The 26,476-nt window shown below is 41.5% G+C and overlaps 2 protein-coding genes across 2 annotated transcripts; one reads left to right on the forward strand and one right to left on the reverse strand.

Moving 5' to 3' along the window:
- The first annotated feature begins 680 nt into the window (after nucleotides 1–680).
- Nucleotides 681–4,002, forward strand: rnf26 (ring finger protein 26). The gene has a single exon (XM_026193493.2). It carries the CDS (start codon nucleotides 1,149–1,151, stop codon nucleotides 2,511–2,513), a length of 1,365 nt encoding a protein of 454 aa, XP_026049278.1. The 5' UTR covers nucleotides 681–1,148; the 3' UTR covers nucleotides 2,514–4,002.
- An 8,868-nt stretch (nucleotides 4,003–12,870) lies between these two features.
- c1qtnf5 (C1q and TNF related 5) lies at nucleotides 12,871–17,395 on the reverse strand. The gene is made up of 3 exons (XM_026192470.2): nucleotides 17,257–17,395; nucleotides 14,272–14,516; nucleotides 12,871–14,186 (listed from the first exon to the last, which is right to left on the reverse strand). Exons 2-3 carry the CDS (start codon nucleotides 14,501–14,503, stop codon nucleotides 13,666–13,668), a joined length of 753 nt encoding a protein of 250 aa, XP_026048255.1. The 5' UTR covers nucleotides 14,504–14,516; nucleotides 17,257–17,395; the 3' UTR covers nucleotides 12,871–13,665.
- Nucleotides 17,396–26,476: the final 9,081 nt, after the last annotated feature.

Below are 26,476 nucleotides of genomic sequence, written 5' to 3' on the forward strand. Positions count from 1 at the left end.
ATCTGGGTAAATTCCCAGATGATTAAACATGCAACTATTTTGCTGGTAATAACTGAAATGAGTAAAGAAAACCATCAGCCTTTTTATCCAAGATAATTCAGAAATTTATTGGGGGGGGTGGGGGGGTATATTGGCTGGGTCTGATTATTTGACTATAAATCACAAGCCTAGAATTATTCTGTATTTAGTAAGATTTGAAACTAGCAGGAAAAACCATAAACTCATTAGGAATGTGCTTCCTGATGCTCCAGGTCATTTTCACAGATGTAGACTATAACTTCATTTTGAAAGCAGAGAAGTTTCTGGACATGAGAGGGAATGTAGATTTAAAGCAGAACATGAGGTTCACTCGTGAGACCTTGAAATGTGTTCATCTTTATATACACTTCACTAATGCTAGAAGTCACATTAACATTCAGTGTCGTAAATTTTGTTTAGTTTAAAAATAATGAAAAAGAGCAACAACAAATAAAAATGATTAAAAAAATAGAAGAGGGTGTGAAAACCCCCAAAAAAGTTAGTTTGATTAAGTCAATTTTATCAATGTTATGGACAATGCGTAATTTTATTTCTGCATATATTTTTAATATGTTTTGAATGTGCGACTTTTTTTCTAAATCCACTTTTTTCCCGCTTGTAAACACCGGGGACACTGTGCGCATGCTCAGCTTAACGACGCACATACGTAAGCTCACTCGACCAAAACAAATATGGCGGATACAGTAATGATGGTAAAGACTCCAAAACCTTTTGTCTGTTTTTCCCTCGGTTTTTCTTGATTTCGTTTATGGGTTCGGCCGTTTTATAAAGTCGTCGTTGAGCCGGAGAAGTGTTTTTGGGTGGTAGTTTGACCGGACACCCAACAAAACGAAACCTAGAATATAAACGGAAGTGTGTGGACCTTTTTTGAAACTAAACATCCGCCTGTGCAGCGCGTGTTTGCTGTGTTATGTCGTTATTTCAGTGCATGAAAAATGGGGAAAACATGAAAAATAAAGACGTTGAGGTTCAACGACACGAAGAATGGTGTGCTGATTGAGAGGACCAACAATATGTAACTCAAAGCAAAGAAAGGAGAAATGGACTTAACGTGGATACAACCTGAGAGCACCGAGTGGTAAACAGTAATACTTTACAGAAATATTACCATGGGTTTGGTGAACTTTGTCATATCCACTGTAGGAAAATGTCTGGATGCTCTCTGCTTACTACTGGACCTGAACTTTGTCATCGTCCACACCGTGGTGCAGACTCTCCTGGCAGTTATCACCTTCATAACCAGCCTGCCCAGCCTCCTTTATAACTCGGTGCTGGAGCTGGGAAACCTCGTTCTGCTTTGCGCTGTGTCCACCGCGGAGGCGACATCAAACCTAGCTCACAGCACTGTGGCTAATCTGGGGAGCTTGTTGCTGGCTCTGGAGGGGCTCCTGGAGAGCTTGAAGATGGTGGGTTACCTGTCTATGCACGTCCTACTGCGTGGAAAGGAGCACTTGTGTCGAGGGCTGCTGTCAGTGATTGAGGGCTGTGGCATAGCAGTCAGCCTGGTGGTCTATTTTACCAACACAGTGGTAAACTTTGTGCTTATCGCTACCCAGAACGTCTACTTGGCTTTGGTCAGCATGTGGCAGACGGTTTCCACCCCACTGCAGAAGGCGCTGGAGCTCACGTTGACCTGTTTCACCTTTCTGTACAGCAGCCTGGCCGGCACATCAGCTTTGCTATGGACACCCTGCAAGATGGTTTTGGACTTCCTGGTTTCACTGGTGCACATGTTCATTAGCATCTTCATACTGAACATCTACGGCCTCGTGCTCACCATTACTATTGCACTGGCCACCACCGCTTACCTAAACCCGGGACTGTCCCGACAGATTGCTGTGCGCGTTGTAGAATATATAAACTCCTTTTCACTTCTCCGTAGATTATGTTTGGCTCTCAATTGCATCACTTCAGCCTTACTGTGCTTGCCTCACTTTATACGCCGTAACGTGCAGTACCTGCAGAGGATCCTCTATCACATCTACCGACTGGAGAGACGACTTTGGCAGCAGTTGTCTCACCAAAGCAGCCTGATTGGCCTGATGCTCCGACCACATCTTCACAGGCAAAACAATAACAATAACAGCAACAACAGAGCTGGAGGTGACGGTGACCCTGGGGAAGAGAGGCGGGACCCACCAGATGGTAGAGCAGGAGATGGAGCCCACCAGGAGGTGCTCAATCCAGTTTTACCCTCCTCCAGCACAGACAAGCAGCTAAAGAAGAAGTCGCGTTCAGGCGAAGATGGTAAACCTCTGCCAGCTGAGAGTCTGCTGACTCTGCTGAAGGAACAGGAGGAGAGGAAGAAGTGTGTGATTTGTCAGGATTGTGCCAAGACAGTGGTGCTTCTGCCTTGCAGACACCTCTGCTTGTGTAGAGACTGTACACAGATTCTTTTAAGGCAGCCCATCTACCAGCAGAACTGCCCGCTCTGTCGGCAAATGATCCTCAACACCATGGACGTGTATCTATGAGGGACCAGCCAAAGTGGATCAACTGGTGTCTGATACCAAGTAGCCTCACAGCCTATCAGTATCTACATGTATAAGTTTTACCACCACTGAGCTTTACTATATAAGGTTTCTTTTTTGTCTTTTCACTTAAATGGGACTTAAGTGAAAAGACCAGACCAGACTTGTTGAACATACTGGATAGCTCTGGATTATTTGGGAATTGAGAGATTTAATGATAGTAAGAAAACAAAAAGTCACCAGGTTGTCTTCTGGTGTCAGATGCGTGCACACGTTAACAGCACATGTTGTGCCCTGATTCCATACTATACACTAAATGTAAACAACACATAGTATGTACAAGTTCTCATGGTAAACATTTTCTGTGAGTATGCAAGAAGTCAACATATTTATATGTGCACAATATTTGTGCCATGATGCATCACAAAAGTGATACAGCTGTATACATTTTGAGAGAAAGCCAGAGGTTTTGTTTTTTCAGCTGTAAGCACCTCTTTGTGCATTTTGCATCAAAAATGTAAACACAAGCTTCTTTTTCTCACATGACGCCTTGGAAAATATCAGAATTCGTTCTGTTCTCACTTCTGAGAATATTCCTTAGTTTAGGTGAGGTAGCAGCGTGGGTACGCCTTGCTTGCTTAATTCTACGCATTATTTTCCACTCCGTTCCTTCAGGCATCATATAAACTTTATACCCAAGGAGCTAGAAGTGTAAAAAAATCAATTTTCAGAATGATCTCTGTTCAGGGATGCAATGCTTACAATGCTTTAAATATCAGTCACGTGTGCAACTGTGTGTGTGTGTTTGAGCTTTGCTTTAATTTTTGCCTTCCCAGTGTAAATCCATACTCAAATCCTAGAGTTAGTCTTGAGTTTGGGGGCAAGTCTCTAATTTAAGAGTAAGCTGTGTCTGTTGCTGTTTGCCACAGGGACGCACTGATTAATCAGCCACGCATCAGCTGTTTGCCAGTGTTAACCTTGTTGATTGCCTGCTACCCATTTAAGATGATAACTACAGTGGCCCTGCGAGGTCAAACGGACTGCAACTAAAGAAACATCAGCAAATAGAGAAAGAAAAGACTGCAAAAATACAACAAAAATAGAAAAAAACATTGCCAAAGCTAAAAAAAATTTAAGTTTTTAGTTTCTGGGGAAACAACTATTTGATGCAGCAGCTGTGGAAGTTACAGAAACCAAAACGTGAAGGATTGTACTGAGACACACTCGACAGAAGCAAAAGATTCATTATCGTTGTAAAGGAGAAGCAATGCAAGGCAGTACATATTGTTTTAATCACACAATTCATACAGTACTGTAGATGTATGTTTGCTGTTAGCTGTTTACTGTTAGCTTGTCACTTCCACAGCTGTCCTGTCACGTTATTGTCTTCCCAAAAACACTTTAGTTTTCTTTGGTGTTTTTTTTTCCCCTTTAGTTTTTCCTTTAACAGTGTTGTTTCAGTTTCTGCTGTGTTTTGCGTGCTTTTACAGAATTTTTCAGTTTACTGGTGGGTTTCTTTTAAGATGCATTCATTTGACCACTCAGAGTTCTTAGGTTTGGTCAACTGAATGCTCAAAAACAAGGTGGTTAAGAGGTCTAGTATATTCTTAAAATTGTTTGTTTGTTTTAAGTTTCCCTGGTACAAATGGAGTATTAAATTAAAGTAAAATCGGTCCAAATTTCACCTTCAGTGCATCTCTCGTGTTCCAGTGTCGCTACATTGAGCCTCAAAAAAAAGCTTTTCTACCACTCATGTCTTAAATTGTTGTGATTTCAGTGGGCCAAGCTGTGAAGGAAGGAAGCTAACACTGTGCTTTTACTTTATTAGTGAACACATAATTCCACATGCTGTACGCATGAATGTTGTATGTATAAATGCAGCTTTCACCCTTTAGACCAGATTCTGTGAACCACTTCACCATTTTGTCTTTCCAGTCAGGCTTGATTCCATTTATTGTATCTTATTTCTTCCAGCTGATAGGGTCTTTCCTGTCCTCTGCCAGAGGTGAGTTACAGTCACAACTGACAAGTAATCCATAAATGGTTTTCCCTTTCTTTTGACATTGCTGTAAAACTGATTTCTGTGGTATAAAAGGACCATAAACAAATAAGGATTTTGCAATTTAATTTGCGGTTGTTTCTCCCTTTTTTTCTGTTTCATTTAAAATATTAACATTGATTTATGTTAAAAGTTTACAGGACGATATTTTGTCACCAGTTATTGCGTTGTTATTGATGGTGGGTGGTGTAGAGTCAGATATGGAGAAGTTGTGTAATGGAAAATACTGATGATGTCATGTTTTCTACTGCAGGTGAAAGCGGTCTCGGTGTCAATTTGGAAGATTATTCATGATTCTAGAGCCTGTAGTCAGAATAGACCGCTCTCAGGTATTTCTAAAGCACCAATGGCAGTCCTAACTAAAGATTTCAGTGGGTAGAAACACATGCTGATTGCTGAATGTATGAACTGTGTGAGCAGTGAAGGACTGAGTTAACGACATGAATGTGTGTTATGTTTTTTAAATTGCCATGTGACTGTCTTGTGTTTGTAATAAAATAACAATCCCTGAAACTGAAGCTCTTCATCCAAGTGAATGTTTTTGTACGATTTTACCTGCAGAGGATTTTATTAAACAACCCATTAATTCATTAATCTATAGCATCGAACACCAAAAAGAAGTTTTAAGACCATCTTAAAATGCTTTGTCCAAACAGCTGTGCAAAGATGTGCGGTTTCATAGAAAACTGATTATTAAGTACACCAGTTCAGCTCCTCATTAATGCAAATATCTATAGACAACCACATGGCTGCAGCTCAGTGCATTTAGGCATCTTGACAACCATGTTCAAAACGAGCAACAGAATGGAGGAAAAGGTCATTTTAGGTGACCCTGATCAGCCGGTCTTAGGTTTTTCCATACAACCATCTCTAGGATTTACAGAAAATGGTCTGAAAAAGGGAAAATTATCCAGTGAACTGCAGTTTCTCGGGGTGAAAATGTCTTGTTGAAGTCAGGTTGAAGTAGAATGGTCAGACCCTTTTGAACTGATAGGAAGGCATCCTGTGAAAGGTGTGTAGTATCCTTTGGAGCATCTCTGAATGCACAACATGTCAAGGCAGATGAGCAACAGCAGCAGAGGACCATACTGGGTGCCACTCCTGTCAGCTAAGAACAGGAAACTGAGGCTATAACAGAAGATTGAAAAACATTGCCTGATCTGATCAGTCGTGCAAGATATATCTTGATACCTGAAGTATTGTTCATTAGGCTTTTTTATTCCATAGTCGTTGAAAGAACAAATAGGTAAGATAAATAATAGAAGATGAGATTTGCTTTTAAATTTACAAATGTGAAACAGACAACTTGCTCTGACGTCGATCTTAATACATTTCTTTTTACATAAGGCACAAAATCTGCCAGCTGTACAAAGTGAACTGCAGAGGATGCAACTCTGGACAGTTGATGACATCGGTCATTTCAGGACTGAGGCTCTAAAATAGGCTAAATCTCCCTTCAGGTGAATTTTGAGGGAAGATCCAGTCTCAGGAAGGAGGGTACCACCTCTAGTTGAATGCCTCATGCTGTTTCTGTAAACATGTTTCCAAGTGAGCACAGATGCAAAAAGTATATTAAAACTAAAAAGAAAATAAATATTGCGAATGAACATCCTGTGTTCTTCCATGTTTTAGTACTGTGACCATGAAGTTGGTCAAAACTGGCTGACGAAAATGTGACAGGCTAGAAAAGCTTGACGGTTACTGTTATTTCCTGCAAGAAAAAAATAATTCACGTCTGTTGTGACACATCAGACACAAAGGGCGGTTTGGGGAAATGAGTGTAGCTGTGATTCAGGTGCAGCACATGAGAGGAAACAGCCACACTCAGAAAAGGCGTTTAAAAAAAATAAAATAAAACATGTCGTAAAAGAATAACCACAGGTGCAAATAATAAAAGTATCGATGACTGAGTCACACGCAGCACTGAGAGTCGCAGTGTTGTTCACTGTGGCTGTCATTAAATAGCACAGCCAGCAGTACTGTTAATACCCACACCTGTACTTCTCTCGCTATATGAGAATTCTATTCAATTTTATTTATATTGCGCCAAATCACAACAACAGTTGCCTCGAGGCACTTTATTTATAAGGTAAAGACCCTATAACAATACTGGAAAACAGAGAAAACCAAAACAATCATATTAGCCCGTTAAGCAAGCACTTTGACGAGAGTGAGAAGGAAAAACTCCCTTTTAACAGGAAGGGTATGTATAAAGTAATACAGACTTGTTACACATTTATTTTACTTATGGTAGCAAAGATGATGCAACAGTTCAGAGATAGTTTAGCTTTCACGTCTTTTGATTCTGAAGATAAAGGAGCTGCTTTGTGAATGAGGGTGCGTGTCTGGAGCTTGCAGAAAGGCTGCAGGATTAAGGGGGGAAAGGGGTCCTAATGGCCAGCTGGGAATACTACTATAATCCTACTACAATTCATCAGAGCCTTGTGGCTTCCAGCTTCAGAGGCTTCATTCTCATTCCCAATGTTCCCTCTAAAAATATCTCCATATTAAACATCTGCTCAGATTTTTAAAGTCCACCTTGACCTCCATAAATATAATTCTAATGTTTCTTTTTGCACTTAAACTATGTTGCTGTTAAATCATTCTGGCTCTGGCTCAGCTGGAGACAATAAGACTTATTATTTAAATGACAGAGAGGTGAGGTTGCTACCTGACCCCCAACCTCAACAGACTGTAAGACACCAAAAGCAAATCCGGGTGCTATTTGTTGTCTCCTGACCTGTGAGCCCAGCCTCAGCAGTGTTTATGTTTGTTGCAAATGAGGGTGGTGTTAACAGAGGAGAGGAAGTTTGATGTCAGGAGAGGAGCAAGAAGAAGTAAACTGAGGAGAGCAAAATGCTCCGGGGATCTGACCTCTTCCTTCTGACCCCGGTGGTCTTGCAGTGTGGGAAAATCTCAAACTCCAGCACGCTCATCTTTGACTCATTCAGGCTCTACTTCTTCTGATTTTAAGCACCATCTAGGTAAAGGTTTAGAGCCACTGTGGCAGAGACAAGGAAGAAATGGGCAGCTCATTAGCCTCAGCCTCAATCCTAACCCTCACTCTACTGTAATTAAGAGATTTGTTGTAATGAATCCAACTAATCCCGATAGCCTTTAATAAATAGAGTTTGTGATGTATGGGCAGCTCAGAGGCTGAAGCTGGTAACCACTGAAGGAGGAAGCTGGATGGTAGCAGATCCAGCAGTTTTGTTGATACTTCGTGGTACTGTGATACCTTGAGCTTTAAACCAAAGAGAAGCACTTGCTACTTTTTGCTATGGCTGAAAGACTACTGAAAACAAAAATAGGCAGTGATGCTGATTTAAATGTAGTTCTTATAAGAAATATTCAGACCATGATTTGTAACACTGACTCTGTGAATGTAATGCAGCTTCTATTTTTAAAAAACACTAATCAACAGAAAATGGGCCATAATGTCAGCGTGAAGAAAAGTGCAAGTGTTTGTACAAGTCCCTTTGATGGGACACACCCAAATCGTTTGTTATTTCTATGCCCATTGAAACTTTCTGGTCAAGAGGGACATAAAAGATCTGATTACAGTACTGTACAAAAGTCTTGAGACACTCCTTATTTCTTAACATGTTGCTGGGGAAAGGGAAAACAGATGTAGTGATTTATTGAAACAGTATGTGAGACTGAGCAGACTGGTGTGATTGTCTTCATTATTCAACACAGCCTGAACTCTCTTAGACAGTTTTTTTTTTTTGTAATTTATATACGTAGTCTTCAGGAGTAGTTCTCCATGCTTCTTAAAGGACATTCAAAGCTCTTCTTTGGATGTTGGCTGTGTTTTGTTCTGTTATCTGTCAAGATGATCCCACACTGTGTCAATAATTTTGAAGTTCAGCTCTGGGGAGGCCAATCCATGGATGACTGTGCTCCACTGTGTGTGTTTCACTGCACTAGCAGTGTGTTTGGGATCATTGTTTTGTTCAAGTGTGAAACCATTGACAGTCAAATGGTTTTGCATGGAGAGTCACAATCTCACAGACATTTCCACGAATGATGTCCAAACCACGACAGAGCCTCCAGTGTGGCTACAGATGGCTGGAGACACTCACTGTTGTACCTCTCTCCTCAGCTCCTCTGCACATAGTGATGACACTTTGAACCAAAACTTTCAAATTTGGAAAGTTTCATCACTCCATCAGACCCGTTGCTACTGATTTTTCAGTCCAGTTCTTGTGTAACATAGCATGACAAGACCTTTTCTGCCTGTTTCCCTTTCTTAAGAATCGCTTCTTGACAACTATCCTTCCACTGAGACCGTTTCTGATGAGGCTTCATCGAGCAGATAGTAAATCAAACAAAGGGTCAAATACAGCTCTCAGATCCTGTGTCAGGTCTTTGCTGGATTTAGTTCCCATTTCTTGAGGGCATGACTTTCAGATACTATTCGTGATTAAACATACAATTTAAAACTGGTTGTTTGCTAAGTTTTCTGTATTGTGTAGACACAACAATGGTTCACTCCTACAGTTACAGTTGAAAATCTCTACAACACGATTTAAATTCTAAATTTCTTTACAAGGTAGACAGACTGCACCATGACAGGAAGCATGACAGGAGACTTTTGAGAAGCACCGGTGCAATTTAAACTCATAAATTGCATCCTAATTTCCTTCGGGATTAATAAAGTATTCTGATTCTGATTCTGATTAAACTCCTGGATGTTATCAGGTGAAAATATGAAGTTCTCCTGGCGGTTGAATCATCATTCAGCCTACATGCTGACATGCAGCCAGTTCAAAACTCCATTTAGTACTCACACATTTTCACAGTGAGTCCTAATGTTACACCAGCTTTCATACATTCATAATGAACAGAGAAGAGCACAGAGTGAATCGCGAGGTTCACGTATTGATCTGTCTAAAGTACGTCTGAGCTGCTTCACAGATGTGGGTTTGTTTTATGATAACAGTTACTCTAATATAGATCCCGTCTATCAATATAGATACATTTGTATGCATGCATGCAAGTGTTTTTGTCTTAAATAATCTGATGTTTACAATTTTAAAATATTTCATTGTTTTTAATTGTGTTTTTGTGTTTCAGGAGCAGGAAATAAAGTATCTTGTTTCTCTTGTCTAGCTTGTCAAGTGTGCATTCTGTTAAAATGAGAAGAAATGTTTAGTAACTAAGGGAGTCCCTTTGTGACATGATGGAGAGTAGCTACTGGGTCACAAACTGAACTAATAAAATGTTCATTCCTGTGCAGCGTGGGTCTATTTTAACATCAGCAGCTTCTATTGAACGCATCATAAAGGCACCTCAGGAGTGCTGGCTGAAATCATGAGTCCTGCCCAGACACTGTGAAGTAACAACACTATGAAGTTTGCAGGCAGTGGTGCTGAATAGCGGTGCAACACTGCCCCCTGCTGGATGAAGTGTTTCCATCAGCTCTAGACAAAATATGCAGCTTTGAGCAAAAGAATGGCAGGGCTATAAATACACACGGGGGTGATCAGGGGAATAGGACACAAGAGGGTAAGAAGACAAAACTGAAAGTGTAGCATAATATAATCTAAAATCATGTTACTAGTTTCTTCTTTTTCTTCTTCTTCTTTTTTCAGCTGCTCTCTTTAGGGGTTGCCACAGCAGATGCAACATCCTCTTCTGTCCTTTTCTTTTCCTCCTGCCAAGTAGCTCCATCTTCAACATCCTTTGTCCAATACATCTGGTATCTCTTTTTTCCACATGTCCAAACCGTCTCAGTCTTGCCTCTCTAATTGTCTCCAAATTGTTACACTTGAGCTGTCCCTGCACTCTGTGTGTTGTGGTCACATCTTCAGCTCTGCCACCTCCTTCTCAGCCTCCTGTCTTTTTGTTAGTGCCACCGTCTCCAAATCATGCACCATCTTGTAAACCTTCTCTTTTACTCTTGCTGCTATTTCTCTGTTACAAATTACTTGTGACTCTAGTCTCCACCTGCTCCATCCTGCCTGCACTCTCTTCTTTACCTCTCCTGTGCTCTGTCATTGCTTTGAATGGTTGAAACCAGGTATTTAAACTCATCCACCTTCCCTACCTCTACTCTTCTTTGCTTTTACACCTCCCTCCTACAAGTGTATTCAGTCCTGCTTCTACTGACGAGGAAGAGTAAATCATGACCTTACTTCAATGAACAAATAAAATCAGACAAAAATTAATTTTAGATCTTTTCTTTCTTCTTGGGTGCTTTGATTTGTAGCTTCTTTATCTGCAGCTACATCTTAATCCAAATGTCAGACTCTCATCTTCTTTTTCTGAAGTGCCCAGTCTGTATTTTAGTGAGTGATGTCACTGTCTGCTTTACCCTCAATTCTAAGCCTCAACATAGCGATGAAGGCTGTGAACTAATGGAAATAACTGACGTACGCCAAGGGAAAACTTATTAACTCATTGCATCCTTCTCCCTCCCCGAGCGGGAATAGTTAGAAGGACCCATCTGGAGCTTAATATTGTATAGGGGTTTGACAGAGAAATAAGAGAATAGCATTTCATCATGTCTGAGTGTATCTAACAAGGCTTTCTCGAGCTCTGGTCTTGTCGGAGTTTATTCGAGAAAATAAACAGTTCAGCCCCAGATCTCAAGAAACAGAGGGAGCGGCTCATCTGAGTAAACCATGAGATTAATTCACACCCACGATTATTGTTGGGAGGAGAGAGAGATGCTGACTAACATCAACCAGCTCGTAGTGTATCTGTCAGGGTACTTAGAGCGTTTGGTGAACTCATTAGGCAGAGGTACCTAGCATGAATCCAGTGGAAAATGAATATTTTCCAGCCTTTTTCATTTGGGTATTTACTTTAGCAGTTTTCTGCCTTTGGGAATTAAAGCAAAGGACTTGGGCATTATTCATAGAAATGCCATGTGAAAGCACTTTATGCAACTTTACACTAGAGAAACACTACATTTTGACTTCAGTACATTTGGTTTTTACTTTTCAGATTAAGATGTTACATTAAATGCATTAAATTTAAATATACAGTCGTGTGAAAAAAAGTGTTTGCCCCCTCCTGATTTCCTTTTTTTGTATGTTTGTCACCCTTAAATGTATCAGATCATCAAACACATTTAAATATTAGACAAAGACAACACAAGTAAACCCAAAATGTAGTTTCTAAATGAAGTGGTATGTATCGCATCTTTGGAAAGTTATGTTCAATTTCTATAGCCACATCCTGCCACACCTGCCACACCTTTTCTTAAACAAGAAATTGCTTAAATAGGACCTGCCTGACGAAATGAAGTAGACTTCAAGATTCTCAAAAGCCAGACGCCATGCTGTGATTCAAGGAAATTTGCAAACAAATGAGAAACAAAGTAACTGCGATCTCTCAGTCTGAAAGGGTTGTAAAGTCATTTTTAAAGCTGTGAGACTCCAGCAAACCACAGTCAGAGCCTCCCAGGAGTGGCAGGCCGACCAAAATTACACTGAGAGCACAGCAACGACTCATCCAAGAGGTCACAAAAGACCCCAGATCAACATTTGAAGGATTGCATGCCTCACTTGCCTCAGTTATAGTCAGTGTTCATGACTCCACTATGAGAAAGAGACTGGGCAGATTTCCAACGCTGAAGGAAGATAAAGGCTCGTCTCAGTTTTGCTAGAAAACATCTTGATTATCCCTTCAGATGTTTGGGAAAATACTCTGTGGAAGACAAAATTGTAACTTTTTGGAAGGTTTGTGTCCCATTACATCTGGTATAAAACGAACATCATACCAACAGTAAAATATGGTGGTGTCAGTGTGATGTTCTGCAGCTGTTTTGCTGCCTCAGGACCTGGAAGACTTGCTGTGGTAAATGCAACCATAAATTCTGCTGTCTACCAAAACACCCTGATGGAGAGTGTCCAGCTGTCTGTTCCTGACCTCAAACTGAAGCGCACTTGAGTTCTGCAGCAGGACATTGATTCAAAACACACCAGCAAGTTCACCTCTGAATGGCTTATGAAAATCAAAATGAAAACTTTGACTTGTGGCCTAGTCAAAGTCCTGACCTGAATCCAACTGAGAAGCTGTGGCATGACCTTAAAAATGCAGTTAATGCTCGAAAACCCTCTAAAGTGGCAAAGACGAGTGGCCCAAAATGCACAGTGCTGAAAAACACTCACTGCCAGCTATGACAAATGCTTGATTGCAGTTGTTGCTGCTAAGAGTGGCCCAACCAGTCATTAGGTTTAGGGGGCAATCACTTTTTCACGCAGGGCCATGATGGTCTGAATTTTTCCCCCTCTTTATAATAAACATCTTCATTTTCAAACAGCATTTTGTGTTTACTTGTGTTAAGAATACTAAACCCAAAAAACTTTTATTTTGTATTTTTGACCTTCTTGAAACATCTCACAACCTCATACATTTATTTGCAACTATTAATGAGGGAATAGACTGTATATAAAGTAGTTAAAACAGGTTCCAGATTTTCCATTCATTTATAATTATTACTAGCCCTATTATCTTACACTAGATTACATCCACAGCAGAACGAGGGCTTTTAACACATTTATAAGAGTATATTTTTCAAATCATTCTCATGCATTGCTTTTTTTAAATAGCAGTATCAGGGGTAGTTTTACTGTTTTCCATTTGCACTTTGTCTTCAGTGAAGTATTTGAGTTCTTTTCCCTCTTAAAATCAGGCAGGGATGTTATCAGAAAGAGTCTCGACTTTCCTGTTTGGAGTTAACTGTGCAGCTCCAGCCTAATGCCTGATCCACTTTCATTCATGGCCAGAGACATACTTCAGTCTAGTGTGTTTTCAAAAGTCTAAAAATGTATTAATGTCTCGCGTTAGAGCTGTAGACACTAAAACAAAATGCAATAGAACAGTGGCATAAAGGCTGTTTGAGAATTTGTGGCCTGACATCTGTTAGAAGAATTAACTGTCAGCAGTTTAAAAGCTGAAAGTGCAGAACAGACACAGAGTAAACTGTACCGTTCATTGTGTGCGCCTCAGTACACCATGTGCTATTCGGGTTACATTGCCTGGTGTGTTCTTTATTTATTACACAAATACAGCTGTATCGTGTCACGGATGATTCACTTGTCTGTCCAGAATGTCTCAGTAAGGAAATAAAAGCGGCACATGTCAGGCAAACACAGCAGAGTTTTTCCAGTCCGAGTACACCAAGAAGCCGGTGAAGCTGCTGTCTGTCTTGGTGCTGGAGTAAAATCCATTGTACTCTGAGAGAGCCATCTGCACCCACACCTGATCGCCGGGGATGAGGTGAAGCAGGGAGCCGCCTGAAAGAGATGCTGGTTTAGGCCAGTTGCCATAAAACTGAAAATAAGAAGCCACAGCGTGTCCGTTCTTCATCAGGTCGAACTGCAGGCTGGCGCGGTACACCGTGGCGTGGACGGCAAAGTAGTAGACTCCAGGGACTTTGCAGGTGAAGCGTCCCGTCTCTGAGTTGTAGTCGCCTTGTTCATTGATCAGGATGGTGTCAAAGCGGACTGCGTCGCCCACATTCAGGGGCGAGGTTTGGCCCTGAGAGAGTTTGACACTGAAGGCGGATTTAGGAGCCACTGCACACTCGCCCGGCTGCCCCCTTTCCCCCTTTTCTCCAGGGTCACCCCTGTCTCCAGTCAGGCCTCGCATTCCTGTCTCACCTGGAGAGGAGGAGGAGGTGCACAAATATGAGAATCCTGCACCGATTTATCACATGCTCACAAACAAATCCATATAAGTACGTACCTGGGGCCCCTCTCTCCCCTCTCTCCCCCTTTTCCCCAGGAGCAGCATCCCTCCCATCCCTCCCATCTCTCCCTGGCTGACCAGGACTGCCATGAACCCCAGGAGAGCCTGGGATACCAGGGTGGCCAGTACACAGACTGGGGGGGATCTTATTGTCCTCTAACTGGTTGGAAAGATGGACTTGTAGGACGAGGAGGGAGGGGAACAGGGACAAGAGTCTGAGTGAGGTCATTGCAGTCTCAAGGCTGAGAGAAAACGAGAAATGGAAAAAAAACAGATGAACAAGCACAAACAGATCTGTGCACGAGCAACACATTACAGACAATGGGAAATATTGACCTGACTAAACAAAAGAAAACCACAACTCCCACTAAAATAAAACAAAACATTATGAAAATAACAGAGGGATGAAGAGCGCATGTAATTTCTGGAAACTGCAGCATACATAAACACCAAATGGGTGATTTACACACGATTTATGCCCTTACAGTAAAAATGTATTAGTTTTTTCGTCAGACAGGCTCTGACAGAGACTTACAGAAATATGTCAAGTAGATTCAAACAGTCTCATCCTCTACGGAGTGGAAGCTCTCGTTTAAAACTCAACCTAACTGATTGATTGACAGTTTTATATCAGTCACAAAACTCAAATAACAACAAAACAAATTGTAAACAGAGTAAAAGTAAAAGACATCAGGTTTCCATGAATATCTCTATAGAACACGTAATTTACATGCTCCAAACTTATTTCACCCTATCTTCTTCAATAACAATATAATGTAATGACCTTGAATATTATAAACAATAATGCAAAACAGAGGCTTTTGTTAAAAAGTATAATATTTTGCCACTCACCACCTCACAGTTTGATTTATGGACAACATGTCAGCGTCTTAGATTTAGAGTAAAGATGGTGAGGGCTTCACTGAATTCGTTTCGGGCAGCGCTCCAATCATAAAAATAATCCCTTTGGGATTTGTTGGACCTGATTATCAAACAAACTAAATATCATGTTTGATCAGAAAGTACATTTTTTTTGTTCCCATATGTACGACAGAAAACAAAGTCACAGCTGTATAACAAAATATTAAAACACTTAATTGAGCATGTTTATGTATACGGTGCAAAAAAGCCACATGAGCATGCAGGGTGCAGGGAGGTTAGACCGGACCAGAGGGAAGTCATTTTAACTCTTTGCATTTACATAACAGCCTAGTTTACAGATTTACAGCAACGGTCATTTCTAAACAGGTCGTTTGTATGACACAGGCTGCGATATGATGGGCATCATAGACAATTTCCAGCTCAGGAGGTGGAAAAAAACATCTTCAACTACTCGTTTAGCAAAGATTAGTGAGCTCTACAAATCAAAACATTAATATTCTAAACAGATGTTTCATATAAAAGTTTGTTGACATGCTGAATACCAGCTGGCCTACTCAGAAACAACTTACAGTCACACCTAACACTCAAATTCTCTCTTTCTCTCCCTCTGCTTCCTGCCCGTCCCTGAACACAAGCGGCCTCGGCCCTCAGACGACTCTGTCCAGACACTCAGGTTATCAAAGTGCTAATCTCTGCTAACTACTCTGTATAAAGTGTGGAATGTTTTTAAAATATATATATTTGTCCTGCAGCACTTCAAAGGCTTTATCTTTCTTTTCCTGCCAGGTTTTCTCTCATCCAGGATCCAATCAAAGAAGAAGAGGAGATAAAAAGCTGCACTGTTGGATCCTCTGCCTGAGAGCAGGAGAAGGAGGAAAGCTAACAGCTGTCTGAAAGCAGGTTTAGTAATGAAAACCTGCAGTTTGCGGTGTGTGACAATAATGAGAAAAGTCGGGTCTTGTTGGTCTCCTAATGGGAAGTTACCTTCACAACAGCTGCAGGAACAGAGAGGGCAGAAAGAAGGACGAGGGGGGATAAAAGCAGAAAGTCAAGAGAGAGAAACTGTAAAAAAAAAAAAAAAAAAAAAAAAAAGGAGGAGGAGGAGGGATACTGAGTTACATGAGTTACATTTCTGCATTCTTGGCAGAAATAGAGAGCAGACATGAGAACAAATACTGGAGAGTCTGAGCAGATGTCTGCAGCCACTCCTCAGTAGCCCTCAGATGATTAGAAACATTTATGGTTTCAATAAAAGCACGAAAAACTCAATCTGCTGTTTATAGGCCACTAATATGTGAACCACAAGGTTCACTGGAGAGGATCGCTCAGTCCTCTGACTTACCATCTTTTCCTTTTTTCATGCAGACACTATCCAAAGCAGCACTGTAATCGCTTTGTTTTTGTACTTTTTTAAATCCAATCAGCATTTTTTTCCATCCAATCCACTTCACTGCTCTGAAGCTCTGATGGAAACTTAAGTTTTGCTACCTGGGTGGTTCAGATGAACATTTCAGAGCAGTTTAATGGTTTTATTGCAGCACCACAGCCATTCGGTAAAAAGTCTGGCACGTTGCCTTCAGGCCAGCTGGAGTTTGATGATGTTATCCACATTTACTGTAACTCAGTATCAGGCTGTTAAAGGCAAAGCTGCCTGCTTTATTATGACTCTCTCGTAGTGGGAAGTACTGTAACTAGGTAGAGACAGTAGACACAAATTCTAGTTATTTAATTTATACTCATTCAGCATGTTGCCATTGTTATTGTCATAGTTTTATTTTTACTGTACTACAGTGTCAGACAGCTCCAGATTCAGTCTGTAATGATTTAAATAAAGCTGAGGCATAAAGAAAACCTCCTTTCTGTGATAATAATCCAGTACTGTAAACACAGCAACATAAAAACTGTGTTATATTCTACTGTGTAGCAGCTGTGTACTTCTTCTTTTGATACTTGAGCATTTTTACTGCGTAATTCTCTCTCATAGTTGTAGCTGCGCAGTACACGACGCAATATGTGGAGAAAAAGAGCTTTTTGCTGTGAAATGAAAGCACTGATAAGCAGCTTTCATTGTTTAATTGTAGGAAAGATTCAAAACTTTACCAGATGATGCGCTGAAGTCTTGAAGTTCTGCTGCTTCTGATGATGATGATGACGACGACGGTGATGTTCGTATATGTGTGACCAGTGAAAGCTGTTCCTCCTGGTCAGAGAGTCCTGCTGGGAAAAACTGAAAGGAAATGGTAATGAAGCCCAATTAGAAACTGCGGTGGGTGGGTGTGTGTGTGTGTGTGAGAGGAGGAGCCGTGGGTGGAGGAGACATGCAGAGGAAAATATGTGATGTTAGTCCAGCACAAATAAGAGAAAAATGGAGCTGAAAAACAAGTGACAAAACCAGCGTGAGGGGAGTGATGAACGGAGGAGTGTTTAGGATGTTGCATAACAGTGTTGGGGGAAACTCTCCAAGGCAAAACCACAGAAAGTTCAGAGGGGCTGCAGTCAAAAGAAGCAAATGTCCCCAGAATGCATTGCTGCAGCTGAACCTAAGCTGTCCTCAAGCTTCGTTATACAAAAACGCTGCTGCCTACAAAGACAGAGCCTCAAAGAAAGGCAAACACGGACGTGTAATGTGATGCAAGGAAGTCAGATGGGCACGCACACATACACGGATTTTCGTCTCCCTCCTCTGTGATTATCTGCTTCCAAGGTGAAGTAATTTTCTCCATCCAGATAGCATCTTCTAATATCAGGCCTCCACTCAAGCAAGACTCTGACAGTAATCCTCTTTTCCCATGTAATCCTTTGCTGGTAGCGTTTAGTTGATAAGGGAAGAGGTCTTAATATGCTTTTGGCAAAAGGAGGCGGAATTTGAGCTGGTTACTTTTTGCAGCTTCCAGAGGGGTAAAAACAACATGTTTCACGGTTTTCATGCAGCACTGACCCCGAAAGGACTCAGCCTGTGCCAGAACTGGACATGGTAGAGTTTGAGACCACAGCACTCTGAATCTATGTGGAGAAAACAGAGTGAAGCCTTTCAGCAACGTGCAGTTAGCTTCCACATCGAGCAAAGTGAATACATAGGTATAAATGGTGTATTTGATCTTTTGCATTTGCAGAGGGATGGTGGTGTCGCTTTGAGGGTCAACATTTTGGTCCATGTGAAATACCTGAAAAACTATTTGATAGAATGCAGTAAAAGTTGCACATACATTCAAAAGTAGTTATATACAGTCTCACATGAACAACAATATATGACATATTACAACTTGTCATTATCCATCCATCCATCCTATTCCGCTTATCCAGGGCCAGGTTACGGGGGCAGCAGCCTAAGCAGAGACACCCAGACCTCTCTCTCCCCACCCACCTATTCCAGCTTGTCTGGGGCAACACCAAATGCGCCTCCGCAAATCCCTACTTTATCCTGGTGGAGGGGTTTGTGTCTCCCAGGGATCCCAGGGGCTATGTTTTCCGGGGGGCTTCTGGTCCCCCGGAAAACTGGTCCTGGGTCAGGTACCAGACAATGAGCGATTCAGAAGACTTGGTGTTCTATGAGTAGAACACCAAGGGAACAGTTCACCCTGCCTGGGATAGGGTTACCAGGGCCTCGCCCCGAAGCCAGGGCCGGGGAGGGTGCCCGAGGATGAGTGTCTGGGGGCCGAGCCTTAGTCCATGGGGCCCAGCCGGGCACAGCACGAAAAGGGGACATAGGCCCAACCTCCTGCAGGCCCACCACCCACAATCGACACTGTGGGGGTCGATTGTGTGCTGAGCAGTGGCCAGGCCCTGGTGGGCCAGTCCCCAGCTACCAAGTCCAAAACCTGTCATGGTTTCTTTAACAAAATCAAAGCCAAAATGCGTAAACAATGTGGAAATATCAAACACATCAGATTACAACTAAGAGGGTAAATAGCAGGCTATACTGCTCAGACTCGACAGGGCTCATGTTAAATGTTAAAGTCCTTTGGTTTGCAAAACTACAAACCAAAAGACTTTTGGGACAATGTCCTTTGGACAGAGGAGAGAGTAGTGAAGATGTTTAGCCATAATGCACAACCCTTGAGTTGGAGAAAACCAAACACAGCATATCAGCACAAACACCTGATATGTCAAGCAGTTGGTATGAGGTGTTTGGGGTGGAGGGGAGAGAGTTTGGGTTTGAACTCCTCTGTCTGACAGATAAAGCTTGGCTGAAATTAGGTCCTTCATGTGATCCCAGCAGCAAATCTACAAGAATCAGGGTGCTGCAAAGTCCAGAGCTCAACCCAACTGAAATGTTGTGATGGGATCTTAAAAGAGAGCTGTGCTTAAATGAATGTGACAAACCTCAAGAGTGGGCCAAAATTTCTCCACAACTATGTAAGAGACTGATAAAGTCACACAGAAAATGATTACTTCAAGTTATTACTGCCAAATGTGGTTCTACAAGCTATTGAATCACAGGGTGTACTCAGTATTTCTGCTTCTGCATTTTTGCTAAATAAACAATGACGCCATGTAATATGTCATGTGTTATTGGTCATCTGTTCATTATATTGACCACTCAAAGTGCCTTATATAAGTCACATTTAGGCATACATTCATACTTTACCCTATATACTTCAAGCCCCTCATTTAACCCTCATCCACAGCCAATTTAGAATCACCAATTAAACCAACATGTTCATCTGTGGACTGTGGGAGGAACCTCACAGTTGGCAGGCTCAGGGAGGACTCCACTCAGAAAGGCCAGGGTTCAAACCTGCTGTGAGGTCACAGCGTTAACCACTATAACACCGTTCCACTTTAACGCTTTGGAAAGTGTACTTTCTTTAAGCCGTAACACATTTCCCACAAAAACTAGTGCAAATCAACACAGCAGTAACAAAGAAAAGGACGAATGAAAACAAGTAAAAATGGGATTCGTGTAATTCTGTTTATTTATTATTAACGTATCAATATTTTATTGTTTATTATCATGGTGGTTACCTCTTATGTTAGCACAGAGAAAGCACACCCTCCAAAGCATTTTGCTGTAACAAGCACGAGAACAAAAACACATGGGTCTTTATGGGAAGATGGTGAGGAGGGGTGGTCAGCAGTTCCTTTGAATTTGAGTCACCCTGATGACTCAAATTCAAAGGAACTGCTGAGGAGGAAGAGGAGTTTAAGTGGCTCCTGCGGAGCTGCAACTGAAGTTGGGACATGTATTTAATTAGCAGCGCCAGATTCAGCACATTCTGGGTCTGCTACAGCGATTTCCTGTAAGAATCCATAAACTGCTGCTCGGAGGATTTGCTCCTAATTTGGACCACCTGACAAATGTAGCTTTCAGTGAGTCCTGGTGAAGTTTCAGTAAGAGTGTGAAGGTGTTGGACAGTTTTAGTTTGGGGTTAAATGTGTCACAGTCACACTGTTTAAAATGACAGATAAATTAAGCAAAAACAAACAAACAATTGGACAATTATCGAAACATGAGCGCAGCCTCTAATTTTAATGATGTCATTGCAGCTTTTCTTCTTCTTCTTCTTCTGTTTTTTTTCTAGCTCTAATGCCCATAGCTGAATGAGACAGTGGACTAAAGTAACACCTATAATGTCCATAAGTATTTGACAGGCTTGAATGAGGAAAAGAAAAGGGAGAAAGGAAGAGGGGGGAAAAACAGCGGAGAAGAGGGACGGGGGATAAAGGGCAAAAAAACAAAAACCAACTAAATAAGCAGACAAAAAAAAAAATACATATATCAATCACCTGGATCACCTGTTGAGAAAGAAAAAAGAAAACAAGCAGAAGAAAAGGAGAGCAATACAATAAACAACATCACGATGATATATGGGAATATAACAGTAAATACTAAATATTAAACATTATTGTGCAGCACGTAATATCGACAGTGCACAGTGTGCTTCGAGGTAGGAGCCAAAAAGGGTGTAGTTTGTGTGTGTGAGCACCCGTGTGTACACCTGTGAGCATGGACATGCTTGTTTTTTTAAAAGGTTCCTTCATGTAATGATCTGATAGAGGGTGTGGGGGGGGGCCACAGCCCCGTCCTCCAGGGCATGAAGCAGGTATGGAGGAGATCAAGACTCCAGACATCCAGAGGCCCCCAGAACACAAGAGACCAAGGAAGACCAACAGAGGGGCAGCCGCGCCACTGTCCCAGAAAGAGCTGAGGAGAGCCCCAGATGAGGGGTCACTCAGCAGCCGCGGAGCAGAAGCCAGGGGGAGTTGCAGTGACGCGCCCGTGAGCTCCGCCGGCAGCCAGCCGTGCCTGAGTGACCGAGCCCCAGGCTGAGAGGCCGGGGGCACCCCTGGACTATTGACTGAGGACCTGTTTCATGGCTTCCTTGTTGTTTCAGGACAAATTAAGCAGATGATGAGACAAAGTCCAAATGTTCACTGGAACTCTCAATATGAGGTTCAAAGGGACACACTCAAAATAAACCATCTTGAGCAGAGATGTCAAACTCTTGTGTGACTCTTTGGGCTTAAATTGTAAGAAAAGGTGTTTCAATTGAAGAAAAGTTTCAGCAGCTCGTTGCCCAGACTGCCTTGTAATTCTAAAACAAAAGATTTTTTATTAATATAAAGCTAAAAGAAAAAACAAAACACCCTGAAATTTCTATAGTAATGGCCAAGATACATACCTGAAGTTGCTCTCCGATCCATTTATCAGAGCATGAATGTGTATGTTAGAAAAAAGTGCTTGTATGACTTGGTGAGTGGGGCGCGTTGTATAGAGTGCTAAGATAGAGTAGAATAGCTCAAAATAAGAATCAATCCATTTACTTCAGATTTTATGAGCCTTGGGAGACTTTGCCCTGGAATTCTGGCCCCTGTATGCTTGACACTCCTGCATTAGAGGGCTAAGAAACCCTTTGGGAATGCCCAAATTAACAACCTGGTTCATCCTTATAAAATGAATACACTGATGAGCTCAAAGTGGAAGATCACAAATTCACTCTGAGTTTGAGGTCAAAATAGATGCTTGTTACCCTTTTTAGTAAACAGCAGTTATACCAATGAAGCATTTGCTGTGGTTCAAAGCAGATTCTCAAAGTTACATTGGAGTAAACTGAATCACTTTGGGATTACTGATCTGTGGGTGGACTTTTTAAAAGGTCTGCTCTGAAAAATTAGGTACCTCACAGAAGGTACAAAATTATTCAAGCTTGATGTTCACTGTAGGAGAATAAAGTAGTATTAGTCATTCAGCACTTTTGTATTGACACTCCTCAAACAAACTGAAACGAACACTATTTAATCAGACTATTACATCAAGTCAGTTAAATTTCTGGAATATTGATTTGGTCAGTTAAATAGCCGTGGAGGTTATTAATCAGTTTCAGCTGCTTTGGTGTCAATGGAATTAACAACAGGTGCACTAGAGGGGCAGCAATGAGACAACCCCCAAAACAGGAATGATTTTCCAGCTGGAGGCCACTGACATTTTTCATGATTGTCCTTTTACAACTTTTGTATTTGGCTAGAGTCACTGTAACTAGTAGTAGCATGAAGGGATACCTGGACCCTGTAGAAGTTGCACAGGTAGTCCTCAAGGATGGCATATCAATATGTGCCTTTGCCAATAGGCTGTGTCTCCCAGCACAGTCTCAGAAGCATGGTGGAGATGACAGGAAACAGAGAGTTACTCTAGGGGAGATGGACAGGGCCATAGAAGGCCTTCAACCCATCAGTTGGACCAGTATCTGCTCCTCTGCAGGAGGAACCAGATGAGCACTGCCAGAGTGCCTTCAACAAGCCACTGGTGTGAACATCTGACCGAACAATCAGAATTGGACTTCATGTGACCTGAGAGCCTCTAGTGCAGCCTGTGCTCACACAGGCACTGCCTGGCTGCCATTTGCCATTGAATACCAGAATTAGCAAGCCAATCATTAGCACCCTGTGCTTTACACAGATGAGAGCAGGTTCAATCTGTGCTCATGGGACAGCAAGGGTCTGAAGAAGCTGTGGAGAATATTAAGTTGTCTGTACCATTGTTCAGCACTATCAGTTTGGTGGTGCTGAACATGAAGGTCCGGGTAGGCATATCAATGCAACGACACACAGACTTCTACAGGCAATAGCATCCTGACTGCCATTAGATATCAGGATGAAATCTTTGGACACATTGTCCGACTTTGTACAGGACCCACTCCCTGGTGCACAACTATGCCCACCACCATGTGGCGAGAGTATGCAGTCAATCCATGGAAAATCAAGGAATTGATACCATTGAGTGACTTAATCCATCACAACACCTTTGGGACATTGTTTCAGTCTCAGAATTCCAGGACCTCAGTGATGTCGTCTCATTAGGAGCATGCCCTGATGTTGTCAGGCATGCATAAAAGCGCACTGGGTTCATACAAAATACCGATTAGCATTTTGAGTTGCTGCAATTAAATCTCAGCAGAATGAACAAAATCACTTTGATTATCGGGGTGTTTGATTTCAGCCCTCTGTGGACTGATCATTTTCATTTCCATCAAACAATGTGGCATCCTTTTTGTTCCTAACACATTACCCAGTCCATATCACCGCAAAGACCTGATTTTTCCCCCCATTGAGATCTGAAAAGTGTATATAAAAGCCAGAGTGTGCAATCCTTTACAAATCACATTTGAGTAAATGAGGCGAGAGACAGAGGAGTAAAGGAGACATGTTTATTATTTAAACTATCACTTAAATAAAAAAGTGCATAGAAAATAAACATGATTAGAAACTTTTCTTTTTACACTTATGTACAACTTTGTTTCCAAATTATACATTCAACCAAGTAGTTTGTGGTTTATTTTCACGGTGGTGGTTTTCCTTCATTTCGTTGATGTGTACAAAGAAAGATCGCCTGTTTTATGGGAGAAAATATGACTGCTGTGAATACCGTTATTACAGAGAGCGGGAAGAAAATGATAAGACAACGGCAGATAATCAAGGCGAAACAAACTAGCCCGTTCGTGATCCCTCTTTTCCACGTCTTACTGCGACACCGCAACCCACCCTAGGCTGATAACGTCTATACATGTGAAACAATCAGAAAAATTACAAATACAGGTTTAAGTACTTGTCTGACCTCTCCAAAACCTTGATTTGTAAAAGAACAATTCAGGGTGCATGTTGCACGAAATAAATAAATTAAATGTTTTCAACATCAGCATTATGACTTTCTACAAAAAACAGTACATGATAAGTACAACCAAAAGCTTCATAGGAGAGAGAGATAAAGAGGTGGTCAGGGAGACGAGAGAGGTTTCCAACGTGAAAAAAAAACCTGATCAAAAAAAACCAAACAAACAAAAACAAACAAAAAAAAAAATTTAATTAAAAGAAAAACGCCATTTTGGTGGTATCTTTAAAATCCTGGTAAGCCTCCACAAACCCATCTCCTAATTTTTACCGCATCAAGTAAGCAGTCTAAAAAGTCCCTGTTAAAACATTAAAAAAACTAAATTAAAAAAATAATAAAAGAAAATTAAAAAAGAAAAAACATTCACTACAACAACCAGAAAAAATGGATGACCTCAAGAAGTTCACAACCACATTAATACAGTTACATTTCTCATCACATTAAAAAAAAACAACAAAAAACAAACAAACAAACAAGAAACTACCCCCCCCCCTTCCCCCAAAAAAGTTCCTTTCCAGAAATAAAACAAAAAGAACTGCAACGCTCCCTGCTGCTGCGGAGGAGGAGGAGCGCTCACAGGCACAGCAAAACTGGTACTGGATATCAATATACAAAAGAGTGATGCACGTTAGATTCAGCGGATAGTACTGTAACACAAAACCATTATAGAGTACATTGAAACATTGCTATTAACCATTATAAATCTGCTGTTTTTGCTACTGTAACTAAGTTTGTCTGTCCATTCCATATATTGTATAGATACTAAAGTACAAGAAATTACTATGCATGTTTCCGTATAATATTGTTAAGTATTTATACTATAATTACAGATAATGACGTAGAAGTGCCACTGGTGTGGCGTGGTAAAATGAAGACCAAAGAAACAGCAGACAGCTTCCTTATTTGTATCTATGCCGTTTTAAAAACGGTGAAATAAATGACTTGTCGTCAATAAACACACTCTGACCCTGAAAAAAGCAGAAGTGGCTCTCGTGAAGAGAGAGTCGTAGACAGAGCCCTTGGCGCCGGCCGACGCTAGCGTGAACTGTTTGAGCTAACCTGTTGTCCTACAGACAGAAAACACTGCCCGCTGTTTTACGCCTCAGTGTTAATCCCAGTGCTGAAATGAAACTGCTCCCTGGCTTTGAGGTCGTATCGACATGTCTTCCACATCTACCAGGGGTTGCTGACACGACAACTTAACAAAAAAAAAAAAAACCAAACAAAAACCAAACAAACAAAAAAAAAGCAACAAAAAAAACCCCTAAACGAATATAGCTGACAAAGCATCAACATCCACCCACGTTGGGTGATGTGGAGGAAGAATATACATTCATCGTTGACCTTTAGCAGCAGAACCCAGCAAGCCCGGTTGTCAGTGTAGGACTGTGTACGCCCGGCTGGCCCGCCGGCGGAGGCGTCAGGGCTCTCGGTGGGAAAGGCGCAGCCGAGGTTTGTACACGCCACACCGTCAGGAAGGAGAGGGCTGCTGGTGTGGTCCCTGCCTTCACTTTGTTGAAGTAAAACAATAAAAAATGTAAATAAAAACAGAGTCAAGTGCACTTTGCTAGAGCCTCAAACACCACTGTCGGAGTCATCAACACCAATCCATAAATTTGAAATATCAGGGCCTGTTGCACAAACTCAGAGACGGTCTGTGCTTCTGGTTTCAGTATTGGGAGCTTTTCCTACGCCTGTTCAGTGCCTGTGTCACAGCTAAAGTGCAACCCATTTTAGCTTCACTTTTACAAAACCAAATGAGAGGGTGGTTGAGGGGCGAGCCGCTAACAACCTTAAAAGGCGGCAATGAAGTCAAGATGACGAATTCCTTAAAAGGGACAAACGGAGCAATCGGCTTCAGTTGCTCAGTGGAACCAGTCACTCTCTGTTTAAATACTCTGTTTAGGACGTGAAAGCTTTTAAGAGAGAAGAGGCATTTACGAACTGAGGTGAACCACGAGGAGACTGGATGAAGGTATAAGAACGATCTCAGACTGCTGGTGAGCATTGAAGAGCAGTCACCACAACACCATGCTTCTTTTAATGTATACAATGGCTCTAGTCGGATATGATGAGTGCTATAAGTAGCATTAAAATAAAGGCACCTCTTCATTATAGCCAAAGTCTTTGCAAGGACATAACGCCTTAAACTGACGGGAATCTTTGTGGGGTTTTTACATGTAAATATTTCATATATTGCCAATCGGCTGCAAG

This window comes from Astatotilapia calliptera, chromosome 14 (genome assembly GCF_964374335.1).
Source record: "Astatotilapia calliptera chromosome 14, fAstCal68.1, whole genome shotgun sequence".
Lineage (NCBI taxonomy): Eukaryota > Metazoa > Chordata > Actinopteri > Cichliformes > Cichlidae > Astatotilapia > Astatotilapia calliptera.